At 45.0% G+C, this 19,097-nt stretch overlaps 1 protein-coding gene across 3 annotated transcripts in view; it reads left to right on the forward strand.

Moving 5' to 3' along the window:
- Positions 1-15,992, forward strand: part of PPP2R2D (protein phosphatase 2 regulatory subunit Bdelta) — a 29,655-nt gene extending 13,663 nt beyond the window's left edge. The window contains exons 3-10 of one of the 3 annotated variants that reach the window (XM_074907982.1): positions 1,082-1,179; positions 4,340-4,505; positions 6,185-6,297; positions 9,065-9,242; positions 10,106-10,270; positions 11,720-11,889; positions 11,981-12,072; positions 13,909-15,992. In XM_074907982.1, coding sequence (XP_074764083.1) covers positions 1,082-1,179; positions 4,340-4,505; positions 6,185-6,297; positions 9,065-9,242; positions 10,106-10,270; positions 11,720-11,889; positions 11,981-12,072; positions 13,909-14,188 — 1,262 coding nt within the window. In that variant the 3' untranslated portion in view covers positions 14,189-15,992. Of the gene's footprint in view, positions 1-1,081; positions 1,180-4,339; positions 4,506-6,184; positions 6,298-9,064; positions 9,243-10,105; positions 10,271-11,719; positions 11,890-11,980; positions 12,073-13,908 lie in introns of those variants that run through there. The other 2 variants (XM_074907983.1, XM_074907984.1) reach the window with 2 other exon arrangements.
- The last annotated feature ends 3,105 nt before the right edge of the window (positions 15,993-19,097 follow it).

Genomic DNA, 19,097 nt, shown 5'->3' on the forward strand with positions numbered 1-19,097 from the left:
AGGAAAAAAACTGCTTCAAGGGCATCTGTTAATAAAAGATGAAATATGAATTATATATTGGGAAAACTGATTAAACTTCCTAATCACCTTTCTCATAAGAGTGGGGGATTCTTGAAAAGAATTTAAAAGAGCACATCAAAACCAACCCAGGGGAGTAGTTTTCATCTAGTCTCCAATTGCAAACTTTGAAACTAATTGATACCCTTTACTTTAAATCTTACAATTTTTTTACCTGCGTCATATAATGAAATATTTGCATGGCTAGAAAGCAACATATGGATAAATGTTTACTTACAATTTTATGCCGAGTGGTTTGTTGGTTTTGTTACCATATGCCTAAAACCTGTGACAGACGTTTATAGCCCCTTATCTCTCTGCCCCTTGGTTAAAGATTGTTTAATGGCAATTATTTCTTTATTGCCACCTCCAAGGATTAATTGTGGCGTGTAGTGGTGAATAAATACCAGTTGTTTTCAAGGTTCAGTCCCAAGGGCTCTTCAGGGAGTTTAAACTGGAGGCCCCGCAGTCTCTTCCTTTGCTCTCCTGTTCTCCAGCAGCAATCGTCCTCCTCCTGCGTAGGGCTGATGCTTCTGCACAGAATGGGTTCAGGAAGCTCAACTGGAAGCATTTTCTTCCGTTCTTTATTTTTGCCTTCCCTTTGGCAGAAGGGGGCTGCCCGGTTGAGGTTCCTGAAGGCTCAGCTGCGGGGAGAGGCGGCGCCGTCGGTCGGGGGCTCCGCCGGGGCTCTGTGCCCGCTGGAAGCGCTGCCCGGGCACGTCTCCCTCGGGCATCGCAGCATTTACTGTCCGCAGGGAGAACACACAGTTTGGATTTTCTGCCGCTCTCTTATGATGGGAGGCCCTCAAAAGCGTGAACTGGGAAACGAGGAAGTGTTGTAGATTGTAAATAAAGTTCTGTCAGACTCTGAGACATGGCTTAATTTCTGGGTACTGTTGGTGTCAATCAAGAAGTTGTATTGTTGCATTAATACAAGTTGCAATTTTGGTTTGTGTTCGCATCTTGAAACATCTTGATTTGCTTTACACATTACAGTGCTATTTTATTTCTGTTCTGTTTACAGCTGATATTATTTCAACAGTTGAATTTAATTACTCTGGTGATCTTCTTGCAACAGGAGACAAAGGTGGCAGAGTGGTTATATTTCAAAGGGAACAAGAGGTCAGTGACTTGAAAAACAAAAGTGCTGTTACTACACTGTTCTTGTGTTGCACAGTCTCTCTTCATCTTTTCATGCCGTGAGGTTTAAATGGTTGCATTAGCCAAATTTCTAAATATCTGCCTTGTGCTAAACTTGGTGGGTTAGTTTGGTGGTGGTTCCCTTCCTTCCTTAAAAAAAAAAAAAAAGTCCCAAAAATACAAGTGAGTTCTTTATGTATGTACCTAGTGTGCTCAGTATCATTTTGCCGGATTGCCTTTGGGCTTTCTGCTAAACTTTACACTTGGTGAGGTTGATCTAAGACAGACTGTAGTGCTTTTGAAGATAATGTAAGAAAAGCTTATTAAAAGGGATACAAGTTAGGCTGCAAGGACAACGGGAAAGATTGGTTGAAAAACTGAAGGATTGAACATCTGATGTGTTTTAGGATCGTATGAAACAAAACCAGTGGGAACAGCTACCTCTCCAGAAACACTGGGGCAGTTTCAGTTCCAAGGGGAGGAAGACTCTCCCTCCTACAGTGACGCAGCTTTTCAGCTGGCTCTTTGCAGTGGTACTTGGTGGTGTGATAACGCTATAATGTATTCTGTCCGTTCATCAGGGCAGATATATCACTGAGCTTTTTCTGTCCAGAGAAACACTGTGTATTGGAAAAGTGCACTAAATGCTGAAAATTAATTGTCACGCCTTGTCATGTCTGGGAGCAATCTGGAATGGATGTTCTTTAAAATCAATACCCCACGTGGCAGTTCTCCCCCTCTCCCCCACCACTGAAGAGCATGTTTCTCCTTTCCTTTGAAGAGCTGATGGGAATTTGAGCCTTTGGTTACAAGCCTTCTCCGGGATCAGAAATACCAAAATTGATTGTGGAATTTTAATTCAGCTGGTTTGTGCGTGCAGTATACTAATCTTCAGAGCTGTAGCTTTTTTCAGCAGAATCCCACTTCTTTCGCTGTGTGGCTCAAATGATGCTCAGTTAACAAACAGCTGTCTGATATCTTGCATTTCATCCCCACTGCGATATTATTTATAAAACTTTTTCCCAGAGGTGACTTACCAGTTAAACTGGGTGGATTTTGAGAGGTAGTGAAATGAAAATACTATTGCTGAAAAAGCTGCTGAAATATTATACTACTACACCTAGACAGCTCATAGCTCATTTATCATTTAGTCTGCTGTATAGACTTAACTAAGGCACAGAGAGATCAAGGTCAAAAGTGTCCACCTGCTCAGGATCTGACTTTCTTGATGCTTGTTTAGAGTGGAACTATTACTGGTTGGCTTTCAGCTGTCAGTCTCAGTTGTTCTGTAAGTCAAAACCCAGCTGTCACATCATTTCCTCATAGTGTAGAAAAAAAAGTCAGACTGTTCATACAGGAATATTCAACTGTCTCCTTGGGAGCACGCTCACACTGTAGGGAGGAGTTGGGCATAAGGGTCATTTCTGTTGTCATGTGCAAAGCTGCAGAATTTCTGGGGTGGAGGAAAAAAAACTAAAATAAGCATGCAATACCTTAATAAAATGTTACAGCCAGTGCTTTTAAACAGTGTGGATTTTAGACTAGGTTAACTAGGTTAACAACAACTTAGGATAGTTATAAAATTTCCCGTGCAGTTTAATTTGGGAAGGCGGGCTGTAGTGCTGTGCATCCTGCCCTGAACTCATCTGGCATTATTTCAGTTCCAAGCAGCTAATTATTCCAATGAAATGTGTGAGTAAAGAGTGAGACCACTGCCTAATGCCAGAAAAGGCAGCTTGCTCAAAACATGGGTGGCAAGGTAGTGTAGATAACTACACTGAATAGGGTCAGGTGAGGGAACCCTCTCCGGAATGCTTAAGTTAAACAACAAGTAGGGAATAAAATAATAGAAAGTCTCAGAGTTAACTAAAACTTCATACTTGTGAGACACTGCAGGAAAAAAACCCTAGCTGAAATAACTTCTCAACGTTGCCAAGTTGAGCATGGAAGCGTAAGGGTGCCAGTGCCAGGGTTGCCTTGGCAGCCGTAGGTTGGCCCAGCAGTCCCCAGTGGTGTGTGGCACTACTGGTTTTTCCCCAGTAACGTACCACCAGCCCGCATGCAGGTGGGCTCTGCCTGCACCAATTCTTGCCTGCCTCGGCGAGGGATTTTCTGCTTCTCGAGTGATTTCCGATTGTGTTTTGGGGAGTTCGTTTTTTCAGCAGTTCTGGGTGGTGCAGCTCTACAAGAGGGGCTGTTCTCCAAACATGAACTGCTATCTAGCAGAAACTTACCTGAAAAGCCAGATAACTAGTTGCTGCAAATCTGATACTGCAGATCGGTGGATACTTGTGACTTTGATCTCTGTTCCCTTCTACTGCATCTACCAAGTGAGGATAATACAAAGCAGTTTTCTAGTTCTGAGAGGGGAGAAGTTGTCAGTGTGTTTGTAACAGTCTTTGGTACGTCATGACGAGCATTACAGAACAGCTTAGATGAAAACGTAATTCCAGACTTCAAGTTTTTATAATAAAAAAGGTTGTCAAAGCTTAATTATAAACCTTGATGCCACTCATGGACACAGCATGTTTTAAAATGACTAGAAGAGGAGATAGATCTGATGCTCATACTTGATCTTGCTGTGCCTTCAGCAGAATGACTTTGCAATTGTGTTTTTATAAAAAATGTTATTTCATTACTCCATGTCCTATGTCCTTTAACACTTATCTCCTAGTCTGGAAACCCCACGTTATGTCCATATGCGGCGATTAGAGGAATGAGTTTTGGAAAAGGGTGGGGATGGAAATCGGGTGAAGTGCAGAAACTAACGACATGGAGTTGGTGGTGTAGAATTTAGGACCCAGCTAATTTCTCTGCTCCCGTTCTGTTGAAACCCCTTGGGAGAGGTGGTGTAGCCGAGACCTCCCCAAGCGAACCCAGGAACCCCTCTGGGGAGAGCATGCCTCTGTGCCGGGCTCGGTACGCTGTGTGCTGCCAGTACGCGCCTGGATAAAGATAAGTTTTGAAAAGGAAATCTGTAGGGATGCTAAACTAGATACAGTATCATCAAAGTGTAAAATTCATCAAGATCTGTTGTAAAAAGTTTACTTTCTAACTGACAATTCTTAGTCATTACTGTGTATGTACAATTTCTAATGAACTGAGTAACATCAGCTTCAAGAAATATTGTGTTTCCTTGCAGAATAAAAGCCGTCCTCATTCTAGGGGAGAATATAATGTTTACAGTACCTTTCAGAGTCATGAACCTGAGTTTGACTACTTGAAAAGTCTAGAAATTGAGGAAAAAATTAATAAAATTAGGTGGTTACCGCAACAGAATGCTGCTCATTTCCTGCTGTCTACAAATGGTAAGGACACTTTATTTTTGCACAAAGAACTTTTTATGTCATTTTAATGTTAACTCACCTGTGATCCACTGGGGGGGGTGTGTGTGTGGGGGGGGTGTGTTCTCTGGTGTGTTTTGGGGTTGTTTAATGTCTTCTCTAATTACGTGTTTTCATTGTAATACTCTGTAAATTACTGGTTTCTGTATGTAAACGTGCGAAAGCCGGAGCAGAAGAGGCACGGTTGGGGCTGTATGCTCTGTGGGCACAGGGGCCATGCTCTCGGGAGACACACCCTCTCACTCTGCCTCACGGTTTTTGTATAAACGGGTTCCCGGTATGCTGAACTCTAGCAGAAGTCTGAATTTGACTTGATCGTCCTAATTTTGAAGTTTAATCTTTTTGTGAACCCAGGCTGTGGTTACAATGCTCTTCCTGCTTTTCCAATAATAAACATCATGTGTGCTTTGAAAAGCAGCTGTTTAAAAGACAACAGCCGCTCTAGGAGGAGTGTAGTTACACCATTTTTACTGTCTTCCTCTTAGAATACATAAAAACAGTGAAAAAATTGCAAGTTGGAAATTGCAAGTTTTCATGCACTTTGGGTTTTTTATTTCTTGCAGTATTTTAGCAGTGGTACTAGGTCTGTGGGAGTGTAGGGCTGTCTCGTTTTGATACACCATGGAGCAAGCTGTAAAGGTAAATGCAGAACTGTGCATGGAAGAGCTTGCTCTTACTGTCAGAGGAATATGCTTGTTCCTAAAAGTTCGGATCACTTTTTGCCTTGTACTTACATGACTCTGTGTAAGGGCTGATAATCCTCCCTGCCACACAAAATTTTAAAAGTGGGAATGACTTCAGTCTGCTGGGCTCTGAAATGGAAATAATCTTGCACTGATTTAAGTCCTGCTAAACTTAAGGCAGTCTTTACAGCGTGTCATCTAAATGCTTTAAAGATAGGCAGGAGTTTGGGGAGGCGAGGTTTGGTTCCAGTTAGCTGAGGATCTCGCTCAGCGCGTGCTGACTTTGCCCTCGGAAGGACTTTGCCTGGGAGGGCCTGGAAGTCCACGGAACCCTGACACGTGCTCACATACGGCCTTTGGCTGGCTCCTGCAGGCACCTGGGACAAACTTGTTTTTCCTTAAGGTAGATAGTGCACGTAATTCATCAATTTGTTGGGTTTTTTTCCCTAGCATTTGCCTGTTAAAAATAATTCAGATAGTCATATAGGGCTTATTGGTGAGGTTTGGTAACGGGAGTGTGAAACTTCCCTTGTGAAGGGTCACTCTGGCGAACAGCAGGTGTAAGGCCTTACTGTCCGGGCAGAAACTTGTATTTTATTCAACCTGAACATTGCATTGGAGTTAAGATGGAATCCATCCTTTTTTCCCCTCTCCATTTACTGATATGTTCGTGCATTTCCCATCCACAGCCTCCAAGTGCATGTGTCTGGTATATTTTTTGTTTGTTTTTCATGTATCAATTCTGCTAAACAATATAGCTGAAGGCCAAGTACTTCAAGTATCCATAGGGAGGGCTGTACGTTCTCTATTATGTTGTTTAAAGGACTCCATCAGGGTCCTTTCTGTTGCAAGCAGTGGAAACCTAGATAGATAAATCATATCCACTCTGCTGACTCCATTATTCAGTGATTTCTATTTTGAATTTAATTCATTCTCAAGCATGTGAATTTTTGGTTTTAGATAAAACTATTAAATTATGGAAAATAAGTGAAAGGGATAAAAGAGCCGAAGGTTATAATTTAAAAGATGAAGATGGAAGACTTAGGGATCCTTTCAGAATCACAGCACTACGGGTATGTTTCTGCTCTTTGACTTTAAATATATTTTTGCATGCACTTCTCTAGCTTTGTACTACAAAAGTTGTCAACTGAAATGTGTACATTAAAAATTATGTTCTGGCCAGAGTCATTGAAGACTTTTATAAAAATTTAAGACTCTTCATCATATATCTCTCTCTCTCTCTCTCTCTGTGACTGTTAAATAAGGTTCCTCTGGAAAGCTTGAGGCAAACTTTCACGATTATAGTATTATTGGCTTCCCAGTAGTTTGTTGTTCGGTTGGGTTTTTTTTCTTGGAGCATCTTAGCATGTAATAAATGGATTTGAAATTTAAACTGTTTTTTTAGAATTAACATATTTTGGTCAAGACATCCTTCATCCACCTCAGGATATTCAAATTGTAGAAAAAGATATACTGATTTATTGACAGCAATAAAATACAACAAAATGTTGTTATTCAAGCCTGAAAATACAGCATTTTGGAGTGTCTCTGGCTGGGGCTGCGTGACTCTGCAGTCAGTTCACAGCAGGCTCATCCTGCTCTCCTCTTAAAGTAGCCCAGTGTCTTAGCACAGCGCAGGGAAGCGCAGGGACCACGTTTGTCTGTAACACGCTGAGTCCCCTTCCCGGCAGAGCTGGGGTGCCTGTGCTGGTCACCAGTAAGGGCCAGGAGGTGCCGGGGTGACCCTTCTCCTCCCGGGCGCTGCTCGGAGAGACTGGCAGGTAGGGGCCTTCTGCGTGGCTGTGTGAATTTAGGAAGAATTTGTCTTTGATTGTATTGATAATTTATTTTTTTTAACTCAATATTGCTCATATTTAACTTGTTTGGTCTTTTTTCTAAGAACAAGACTTAAAAATTTAAGCAGGGTGCTGGGAATTCTATGGTCAGGTAGAAGGTGGGTTTATTAGAGGCAAGTTCTGAGCGATTGGAAAAACTAATGTGTACTTGAACACTTGATGTTTTTGCACTTGCTCAGCGAGGTAGCGGTAGGGTGAGTTCTCTGAACTTGGGATCACTTAAAGCAGGAGCTCAAGAAAAGAAATCATGCGGGGTAGGGGTTTTTCTTGGGGTTTTTATGTTGCTGTTACCGTAAATAGGAATTGAACTGAGGCTCCTGCTACTTTCAAAGCCAGCGCCACTCTTGAGGCTGGAAGGGACTGTAGAGTTGTGGGTCTTTTGTTGGGGTTTTTTGTCTTGCTTTTGCTTCAATTGAGTATGAACTGAAGCTTTAGGTACACGTGAGCCTAATGCATGCTCACGTGGGAAGGGAAACCCGCTTCCTCTGCAAAGTGTCCTTCTACTCAGCGTGTGGGAGCCGAGATCTGATTGAGTGTTCTGATGAAAATACCAAAAACCAAGGAAATCAGTTACACAGTGCCTTAGCCCCGTGGCTGGGAGCAGGCACGGGTGGAATGCTGGGCTCTACAGCCTTGCCCTCACGAGGAGTAGACCACCCGTCTGGGAGCAGGGAGAGCCCGGAACGTGCCGGAGGGTCTCACAAGGTGCCGGCTGCACCGCTGAGGGGCTCCGCTGGCTGCCTCGCTAAACGCTGCACCACAGTCAGGATCCCCCAGCTGAGTGGGGGGAAGCAACAGAAAGCAAGAACCTCTCTCTTCAAAGTCAGTCCTCTAAATGTGCTGCTTTTCTGGGGAAGGAAGGCTGGGCTGAGCTGCAGAGCGTGCCAGGCACTACGTTTTCCAAGAAGAGGTGATGGAATGAACCAAGTCTGAGCAACGGGTGGCAGGAGGGGGAAAACCTGGCCTAGAGTTACCTCCATCTGTGAAAATGGTCAGGTTTTAGAGATCTAGAGTATATGTATGTACCTTGGGCTGTTTCTGCATGCTTTGTTACACAAGTATCATCCCCATTTGCTTATAAAGAGGCAGAGATGGGGGAGAAGCAGCACTTCAGAGCTGCATCCTTTGCCTAGAGACCGTGGCGTTTCTAAGTACCACTCCTGATAATTCCCATTAATGCATTTTTGATCTCACAGCCAGGCTAGGAACACTCACTTGGTGTGATAGGAAAATTGCCTAATAAAAAATAATGGATTCATTTTAATCATTACAGTTTGATGTAAACAGACTGTGAGATACAAACATGGTGAAAGCAATTAGAGAGCTCTTGGATTAATTTGTTTCTTGTTCCAGGAAGACAGATTATCTTGGACACTGTGGTAACTTTTTTCTTGGGTGGATGATGTCAGTTAGTGTTCTGTTGAACTGTACGTGCTGGAACAGCCGAGGACGTCCTTGGGCAACCTTAAACTAGTCACTTGTGGTCAGTGAGGAGGAGCTGGAGGGAGCCTTAGCCCGCTCGAGCCTGACAAGCCACGTCACCTCAGATCAGCTAGCTGTGGAAACGGGGCATCCACGGGCTCCCACCATCGTCCTGACTGCTCGGGGAGGAAACTGGGGAATTGCTTTGCAAACTGTTCTAACCAGTTTCACAAGCGCCCCTCTTAAGATACGGGGGTCACTTTGAAGAGCTTGTTTCAAATTATCATCATCTTCAGATTCCATTCTACACGTACACCGTTTCCCTGCCGGGTGAGGTACAGAGCTGCTGTGTGACAGTCACTTCTGTGGCAGCAGTGTCTGAGGCTGTGTCTGGGCAGCGATCAGAGGCAGCACCCACAGGCTCTTTTATTACTTCTCTTGCTCAGTGGGTTTGAAAAGTGTTTAGTCACTAAATCAAGAGAAATCTGTGGTGGGCAATTAATATCTGGTGAATCAGAAATCAGTTTTGTGCCAAAAGTGACTGGGTTTTTTCCTGTTTCAGGTGCCAATATTGAAACCCATGGACCTAATGGTAGAAGCAAGTCCCAGAAGGATATTTGCAAATGCACACACTTACCACATAAACTCTATTTCAGTAAATAGTGATCATGAAACGTACCTTTCTGCAGATGACCTAAGAATTAACCTATGGCATTTAGAAATCACAGATAGAAGTTTTAGTATCCTTTTTTTGTTCTCTGCGAACACTGGGACACCTCTAGATTGTGTATGTTTAAAGAGAATCTCTTTAATTTTACTAATTAGAGTAGATGTTTGAATCTAGATGTTAAAATCCTGTATTTTAAAGTCTGGAGGTTTAACACAGTGAAAGGAAGCCTTCAGGTGCTCTCATTCATTCTTGAGTGCAAGCATTCTTGTAATGGAAAACCGCTGGTAGAAACATCACAGATGGTTTGATTTCTAAAGAGAAATCGAGGAATTTTGCTAGCATCCTTTATTTGTGGAGTTCAGTTGACGTAAAGAAGAGTTGAAAGGTTTGAAAAGCAGATCCTTTGTTACTGTCAATACTTCTTTCCAAAGTTCACGGTCTCTTAACTGACACCTCTCTTACAGAAAACAAATTTCAGTTTTTTTCCACGTCAGATGATATTGTTAACTGCAGAAATAATTTTCAAATCTTTTTGCAAGCCTGTGTATCCAAAGCTAATAGTATGTCCTACACAGACAAATCTGCAGTAAAATAGAAGTTGCAGAAGTACTGAGTATTGAATAGGTGGTTTGCCATTCTCTAAAGCTGTAGGTGAGTAGATGAAGTGTATTCAGTGTTCAATAGGAAGTGCTAAGGAGGCTTGAGAGGAGTCTGAAGCCGTCTCCAGCATCTGCTAAAGCCGATTTGGAAAATCTAGATGATTTTTGTTGTTATTTAAATCTGCTCAGGTCACATCACCTTTTGTAGACTGCATACAGTGGAAATTAAGATCTTGCCCTGGTTTCTACCTGGTATTTTTAACACTTTTCAATAACTATCTGCTGGAAGTGATTTGAACGAGAAGTGTTACATGCCTTTACAAAACCTTCCCAGATATTGTAGATATTAAGCCTGCTAACATGGAGGAGCTGACAGAGGTGATTACTGCTGCAGAGTTCCACCCTCATCACTGTAACGTGTTTGTCTACAGTAGTAGCAAAGGAACGATTCGGCTCTGTGACATGCGCTCTTCGGCCCTCTGCGACAGGCACTCCAAATGTAAGTTGGGACACGTCTTTGCTTGATGGGTTTCTGGCAAGATGGAGTGTCAAGGAGTTCTGCTTATAAATAAACATACCAGTTCTGCTTATTGGTAAAGAGCATACAAGGTAAGGGTGGTAGTTTTGTAGAATGGAACATTTTAATTGTCTTGTTCTAGGCCATCCACAAGCAGAAGTGTAGCATGAGACAATTGACGATCTGACTCTGCTCCTGTTTACCCATTTATGCATCATAAAGTGATGGGAACAAGTGCTTTTGGCACCAGTGAGACCTGTCTTCTGTCCAGACTCAGTCTTGGTGCTTCTCAAAGGTATCTGCTTATCAAATGCCAGTTCAGGGCAGTTTATTCACCTTTGTGCATTAGAAGCTGGGCTGATGCTGCTGGAATCCATTTACTTTGTGACCATTTGCAGCTCCTAGGATAGAATTAATTCTTAAGAACACGCGCTGCGTTTGAAGCAACTTTCCAGGGCTGAGAGGTGAATGCTCTGTAGCCTGCCGAGCCACGTAAACTGCCGTAGGTGAGGAAAGCTTTGCTGAAGTGCCAGGGGTAACTGCCCGTGCCTTGCACGCAGCCTCTCGTGTCTCGTTCGCTTCTGCAATAGCTGTGATTAGTTACTGTGACTAGTCCTGAGGGGTGACTTACCGTACTGATCCCTGCAGGTAAGCTCACGGTAGCGCAGACGAGCATTTCTTGTCCGTGAAAGGAAATGTCTGTGCAACAGGCAACGTAGAATGCTAGGCCACTTCATCTATGTGACTTAGTGTTGCATCAAATTACTCAGAAGTACTTTGGTTTTTAACTGCTTGTCAGTGAATAACATCCTGTTAAAAGGGGTCTATTCAAAAACAAATCATTCTGGGTGGCTCCCACCCAGAATTCACAAAACGTTGACTTCAGAGACTGACTCTTCAGTTTAAATCATGCGTTTCTTCATCTGCTTTCCAAAACCATACAAACTGCATTTCAAGTGTAGATACTAATATTCCATTTCAGTAGGTTGTGTTGTACAACTTTTGTTCAGATCTAAAGAAAAGTATGTTGAACAGGAGTCTCGGAATGCCTGGGTCACGCGTTAAGATGCTGCCTTTGGGATGCTGATGTTTTCATCTGCTCTTGTTCAACGTGATTTGTAGATCGGTTGTAATGGTTACTGTACCCATGCACTGGTTTTTAACTTTTTTTTTTCTCTGATTCATCCCCAAGACCTGTGAACTGTGGTTTGCTGATGCTGTGCTCCAGCTGAGAATGTTGGAGATAGGCATCTAGCAGTCTGAGGACTGAGAGCATAACATTGTTTAAAAAGAGATTATTTCTGAAAAGCATTTAACAGCAACTCTCTTTGAAAAGAAACTAGTATATTGATTTAATCCAAGTACCAAAAAATGTTCGAAGCTGTAAAACTTGGTGTTGGTTTCATTTGTAATTGTGTCTTCTATCTGCAGTTTTTGAAGAACCTGAAGATCCTAGCAGCAGATCATTTTTTTCAGAAATAATATCATCGATATCTGATGTAAAATTCAGTCACAGTGGTCGATACATGATGACAAGAGACTACCTTTCTGTTAAAGTCTGGGATCTCAATATGGAGAACAGGCCTGTAGAGACCTACCAAGTATGGTGTTCAAGTTTCCTTAAAGAGCTCTTCTTTTCCCTTTTTTTTTCTTTCTCTTTATATCTAATACCAATTTAAATGTTCCAAAAAGGTTCATGAGTACCTTCGAAGCAAGCTTTGCTCCCTTTACGAAAATGACTGCATCTTTGACAAATTTGAATGCTGCTGGAACGGTTCTGATAGGTAAGTCGGGGGGTTCGTTTTGGTTTGGGTGGTTTGTTTTTCCTTCAGCGTTCAGAACTGGGTTTCCAGTCTTGAAAGCCATAAGCAGTACTTTAAGGATGTCATTAGTTACAGTCAAACCGACTGTTTGGTTTATTTGTGGCTGGGGTATTTTTTTGCAAAAAGACTTCATTCTTCAATCCTCCACCCTCCAGTTGCAGGAAGTGAATAAATTTTTGTCAGTTTGCTTCTAATGTGGATTATTGTTGAAGTTTTATACAGGCGAGACTGGCTGTTTCAAGCCCTGAAACTGTGACTCGGTTTTATTCCTAAAGTGCATACGAGAAGATGTGTTCAGGGTCTGGGGGTTGAACCCCGCCGCGTTTTCTGCGCCTAAAGAGGATAAAGCTGTGTTCGATAGCTGCTCGTATTGGTTGCCAGCAGTGGAAGTGTAGGTCTTGCCTGCAGGTTGTAGAAGCATCCTCATGAGATGGCAGAGCCTCTGTATGGGCACAGCTGCTCTGTGTCCCCTGTCACTAGCTGTGGTGACGTTGGCTACCTGGTAAAATGCTTTCAGAAGCCACGGGTGAGGCTGTGGCAGATCTGGACCTTGTATCTGGATGCTTTGGGTTGACTTGCCTTGGGGATTATTACTTTCTGATGTAGAAGACTTAGATCTGAAATACCTAAACCAGGGCGTGTCTGCTACCAAGTGCTTGTAAGCTGTTCAGTGAAAAGGTCTCAGTTTTGATTTGATGGTAGCAGGATCAGCCTGCAAAACAAGATTTGGCCTAAATCTATCCAGTATTGAAGAACAAAAGACCCACCACATAGTTTAGTGATCAGGGAAGTCAGATCTCCTCAGCTGTGCCCAGGAGGCAGCAGGGGAAGTGCCACCGGCCTCCCTGGCTGTGCAGGACACGCACCTACTCGCTTCTGAAGTAAATGGTGTTGCCAAAACTTGGCTACCCAAAGGCTGCGAGTGGCTTTGAGTTACTGAGGGGAGAAATCGGACTGCATCGGTCAGTTCACAGAATGAAACCTGCGCGATATTTACGGTATCTGACATCAAAGGCATAAAAGAAATGGTGTGTGGTTTTCACTAAGCTAAAATGCAAAGAAGCCGGCCTTTAGTTCTGGTTTTTCCAAGCAACTCCAGTCACTCTTTTTTGGAGGGGACGGGGGCGGGGGGAAGCCAAAGCAAGGTCATCTCCTTTGAACGTATTATAAGAACTTAAGGTTTTGTGGAAGTTGTGATGTTCACCTCCTTTGGAAAACAACAAAAAATTATTCTCTCGGTGTGTCCCTCAGCACAGGCTGAGCGCTCGGTGTGGTGGTGGCAGTGTCTCATTCTCCTCCTGGCCACCCCAAAGACAACCCCAAAGACAACGTGTGTCAGCAAATAAGGCAACAAGGGTGGGGTGGCTGCGGTTTTGACAATCTGTGGGACTTCTGCCATGGGGGAAAAAACGGCTTTTCCAGTTTGGTACAGAAAATAATGACCCATTTGGCCTCAATTTCAGGTGTCCTTGAGCACTACAAACCAGCTGTCCGGGGGCAGTGAGATACATAAAAGCATTTCCAGATGCAAACTTTTCTCCCCCTTGTTCAAAGCAAATTTGGCACCGTAGAGAAACGGAATTGTTTCCGTGGGGCTGCATCAGGCATTTCCACGGGGGGTTTCTTTTGCTGCCTCAAGAGATGAATCCGTTGGGGTGCTCGTGGTCGAGGCGCAGCGGGGTCAGGGCCTGGAGCAGCGACGTCCCGGCCCTGAGCCCGGCGTGCCAGAGAGACACGGGGGTGCAGCACGGGCTCTGCAAACCTAACAGGATTTGCCTTTCTTCCGCTTTTAAACAGCGCCATCATGACCGGATCTTACAACAATTTCTTCAGGATGTTTGACCGCACCACGCGGCGGGATATCACGCTAGAAGCCTCCAGGGAGAGCAGCAAACCTCGTGCCATCCTAAAGCCGCGTAAAGTCTGTACAGGGGGGAAAAGAAAGAAGGATGAAATAAGCGTTGACAGTCTGGACTTCAACAAGAAGATCCTTCATACAGCGTGGCATCCCATGGAGAACATCATTGCTGTAGCTGCCACCAATAATTTGTATATATTCCAGGACAAAATTAACTAAAGATGACTTACGTGGGGACAGAGTCGTCGTCTTGCATAGTTAAGCTCAGTTGTTTATCTGTCAAAGAGAAGGCCTTGTTGTCCTACCAGTGAAGAACATTGATGCACTTACTTCCCTTGAGATAAAGGAGAGGATCTGGCCTGGTTTTTGAGTTCCTGGGGTAGTTCTGCCTCCGGGGAGGGCAGGGAGCGTCGGCCGCAGGTTTCTGGGAGAAACCCTCCAGAGGCAGAATCGATGGACAGTGCTCAATAAGGCCAATACTCAAAACAAATGTATTTATTTAAGTCTGAGCCTTCCTTTCCAGTTTATAGACCAAAAAATTTAACACCCAAGAAGAAAAATTGTCATAAAAATGTAATTTCTATCTCTCGCGCTCTTTCTCTGCTGTAATATTTGGGCCTTTCAAAACATATATCGTGCTTAATGCCTGTAAACATTCCTCCTCTGGCCTGTATCTAGGCTTAGGTGTTTTTACCTTTGAGCACTTAGGTAGGTCTTGAGTTGGGCTCGTAGACAGGTTTCCATGAATATTTACTCACCAACTGTATCTATAACCACACCTTCTGGTGTAAACCACTTAATAAAATAACAAGCTATAAAAAGTGTTTTTAAATCTGAAGGTATGTATTCAGTCTTTTTATTTTTTTATTGCATGTAACTGAGATTGTGCAGAATAATTCTGGTGGGCAGATTTGACAGTGTTTGCCCCAAGACATTGATTTTTGGCAGACTAATACAAACTCTTTTGTGTAGTGTTTCAAATTCTAAATTTAGAGTTTCCATGAAATTGTCATTTAGTTTTAAGTTGCACTGGTTTTCTTGTAAAGCGCTATCTGTGTGCCGAGTAGGAGATGGGAAGGGTCAGTGTAAAGACAGCCACAGCCTTAACAGGAAGTGACCACCTCGCACAGAAGGGAAAACAAAACATTTAACAAATTTTCTTCTTTGAAGATAAAAATTCAGTTTATCTGATGCCTCTCAACGTTAGATAGAGACATACATTATGTGCATTATGGTTTTTAACCTTTTTAGTATTTCTCATGAAGATATAGTTTATTTTAAATATTTGGCATAATATATTGTGTTCATTGCAGTTCAAGCCAGAAAAAAAAAAAAAATCTTGATTATGCCAAGCAGCAACGCGGCGTGACCCCTGCAGCACGGTCTGGCTGTAACAGCGAGGTGGCGGAGAACACTGCGGCCACGACCTGCTGGTGGCTCCGGTGCTTGTAACTCTGTTCTTGCTAATTTTTTTTTAAGCCTTAGGTTTTTTGGTTGTTTTTGGTTTTTTTTCCAAGAGGCCTAAAACGCATCAACCTTCTTGAGCAGCGGGGTGGGGACCCGCTCTGAAGGCGCCGCGGTGCGTTTCAGTGGCGCGGGGTCGCCGGCCCCTCGGCTCCGAAACCTGCCTGCGGGTCAGGAATTCTGCCCGAACCCCCCCGGAAGGACCCACCGGTGGTTTACGCTGCTTGTTCCTTAAAACGACGGTGCCTGAGGGTTCCTGAACCAGATCTGCACAGGCAAGAGCAAAGTGTCTCCGTCCCTCCCCTCCCGGTTCGCGGCCGCGGTGAGCTGGGAGCCGCCGCCGAGGTTCTGCCAGTGAAGTTTAAATTACCGAAGTCTCATGCTGTGTAGTGGTTGTGACACGATTGGAAAACCTCAAAATGTGGAACTTCCGGGTCACTAAAGCGTCAGATTCGACCTTGTTCCTAAAATACGTAATAGAGCTAATACCACGGGGCTGTACATACTTGTTCAGTTATTTTGACCAAGAAGTTTAATAAATTTTAAATGTTTACCTGGACTCACTCTGTGTACTCTGACAACTTTTTCTTCCGTTTGAGAGAGAATCGGCCAAAGGCGCCAGCCTGAAGGTTGTTTGTGTTTCCGTTTTGGAAGGGTCACAGCTCTACCTGGGAAAGCTCACGTGCAGCAAACAGAGCCCCGCTCTCTATTTTTGATCTATTTTTTCAGCAAATGTAAGTGGAATATGAGTAAAAAGGAGGAGGATGTGATGCAATCCTCTATTATATAACACGATTTGCTTGTACCGCTGTCAATTAAATAGTTTTTGACGATCCATTACATTCTGATCATTTCATTTGATCCCAGAAGTGCCGATTTGATAAAATCCCCGTGTTCTCAGGTATTTGCCCCACCCCACGCTGACGGGGGGCGGTTCAGGAGCGCTGTGCTCGTGTGCCCCCGCTGCCCCGTGCTGGCGCCTCCCCGGGGGGAGCAGTGGGGGTCCCTCCCTCACGCGCCCGCGAATGTCAGCGACTTCCCCAGGGAACTCGGCGGCGTCTGAGGAGGGAACGGAGAGCAGCGGGTGCTAGAAATGAGGTAAGGGGTCAGAGAGGTGAACGCTGGCGGGTCGCTCGGGGCCCGGCACGCAGCCCCTCTCCTGTCCGAGGAGGTTTCTGTGAAACTTAACCCCCCGCCAGGATTTGTGCGTTACATCGTCGGACCCTTCCCCGAGCAGGGAGCGGCGTCCGTGAGAGCGGTCCCCCCGCTCACGGGGTGAGCTGGCGCCGCTGGGAGGAGGTGAAGCCCCCGGCCCAGGTGTGAGAGCGGAAATGGCCGGAGTGGGGTTTGGGGTTAAATTCGGCGCTTTGTTGTCACTTCTGCTGAGCACAAGCCTGGCCTGGGGCTGGGGCGGCCCCGGGGAAAGGCCCCGTGGCTCCAGAAGAGAGACCTTGGGGGTGCAGTGAGGAGGGGGTTGTGCTGTGTCAAGTTTTAGCCCCCAGGGGCACAACTGGGCCCGAGGCTCATTAAAGGAGTTATAACGAGTTATTCTTGTCTCCCTGAAGAACTAAAGCTCCTTGGACTGGAAACGCATTGTACTGAAGATGCTACTTTATGCCATGACTGTTTTGGGGTTTTTTTTTTAAAGAAACTAAGTTTAGTTGCAAAATTGACAGAATTTTCCATTTTCCCCGCGATGAAGCGTGAGAATCAAATGGCTTGAAGCCTTCACTGCGAGGTTTCTCCGTTTCTAGCACGTGAAGGCAGTTCTGGGCGTTTCCTTTTAGCATTTCTGTTTCTTCCAGACCACTCATCCACTGCTCCCATGGCTGCGGAGGCCTGTGCACTTCAAAGCTGTTCTAAAAAACTGTGAGATTTGTATGAGGCAGCTAGTAGAGAAATCAATGTTCAAAAGGCCACAGAAAACTGGTGAGACGCCCTTGACCAATAATTGGATCATGATGTCAGATAATTTACTGTTTTAATGACACCATGATGACTAGGGCTTTTTTCCTGAGTTTTTTTTGTTTGTTTTTAATTAACTTTGCTTCTTTCAATCATGTTAAAAGTAATTATTATGTACAGAGCGGTTCTGCCTGGCTCCGGGCAGCCTAAGAATTTGCTGCTCAGTCACCCCGTGCCCACCTGATGATCGTTTTTGGTGTTTCACAGATTGTTTTTTCTGCAATGGGTAACGGTCGCCTCGGGCGGGCCCTGGAACTGCGGTGGGTAGTTCAGGTTTTCTGAACCACGATCCTGAAGATGTCCCGGCTGCCCCATCCTTGTGCACCCAAGCGCAGCACCAGGCTCCCTGCTGCTGCCTTCCTGACGGAACGGTGACTCACTGCCCAGACCCTCCACACAACCAGCGTCTGCATTTATTACCTTCCCCTTTCTCAAAGAGCTGAAAAATGAACAAACCCGTTCAGTTTGATGGCTTTAGGGAAAGTAGCGCATGCCCGCACCCGCACACCAAAAGGGCTGTTGAAACTGCACCCATCCGCTGGGAGATTAAGGACATGGGTTCAGATCCTCAGAGGTAACGATGCATGTAATTAATTAAAATCAATGTAAATTAAGAATGAGTAAGAGTGAAGCGTGTAACTACCTCTAAAACCCTCACTCATTGTGCTTAAGCTGAAAAACAAGTTGAGCATCTGCAAATGTTTGTGGAATGAGACTGGGATTTGGCCCCTTTTCTCCCCCTTCGCTCCCCCCTCACCCCCCTTTGCTCCCTCCTTGCCCCCAGTTGCCCATAAGCCCTTCGGTGGCCATTTGGGCGGAGCGAGGGGGTCTGGGGGGCTGCAGTGACCCGCTGGGGCGAGACCACGCCAAGACCGACAGCGAACAGGCCCCTGCGCCCCCCTGCACGTCACCCCACAGGATGGTGGAGCTGGTGAGTAATAATAAATAATAATAATAAAGGGCACGGACATACCCCACCTGGCATTTCAAACCAAAGCAGCGGTGTGAACGAGGAATGGTTTCTGAGCAGCCGTGACAGACGGCGCTTGCCAGGGTGCTGCTCACGGTCAACACGCGACCACCACGGTTTAACGACACCCAAGGTTTTCCAGTTTTCCCGCTCTCTGAGGGGTCGGCAGCACACCAGGCCGCTCCCGGGTGGGCAGGGCAGGAACTCTGCCCCCGCCACGCAGGATTTCTTTGCTTCTGTGTTTAAGAAGGGAAAAGACCAATGAGCTGAGGGAGCTCCTTTATGCCCAGATCCCTCCCCACAACTCCATTCTGTCAGACACCACCCGAGCTGGTACCCAAGATGCCTTTAACCGTTTCCGTGACTCTGTTGGGTCCCCGGGGAGTTGCAGCGCAGGTGGGGGCTCCCCCACCCAGTGACACCGGGACTACCCTGCCCAGGAGCAGGGAAAGGGGTGAGACACCACCAGGGGCTTCCCTGGTAACCAGGGGGGTCTGAGCAGAATCTTCTATTGAAATTCGGACACGGTGCTATTAAAAATGTATTATTTTTGCAAGGGGGGATGAGCAGCCGATCTCTTAGCAATTCTGACAGCAGTTTCAGTGGCGTTTTGGTGCAACACTGAGGTTCAACTGAGTCAGCTTAAAAAAACCTGATTTCACATCAGTCAGAAATTGAAGTACTATAAATCTGCTTTTTGCTGCACACGCACACAAACAGGACTCGGTC

This window comes from Athene noctua, chromosome 5 (genome assembly GCF_965140245.1).
Source record: "Athene noctua chromosome 5, bAthNoc1.hap1.1, whole genome shotgun sequence".
Classification (NCBI taxonomy): Eukaryota; Metazoa; Chordata; class Aves; order Strigiformes; family Strigidae; genus Athene; species Athene noctua.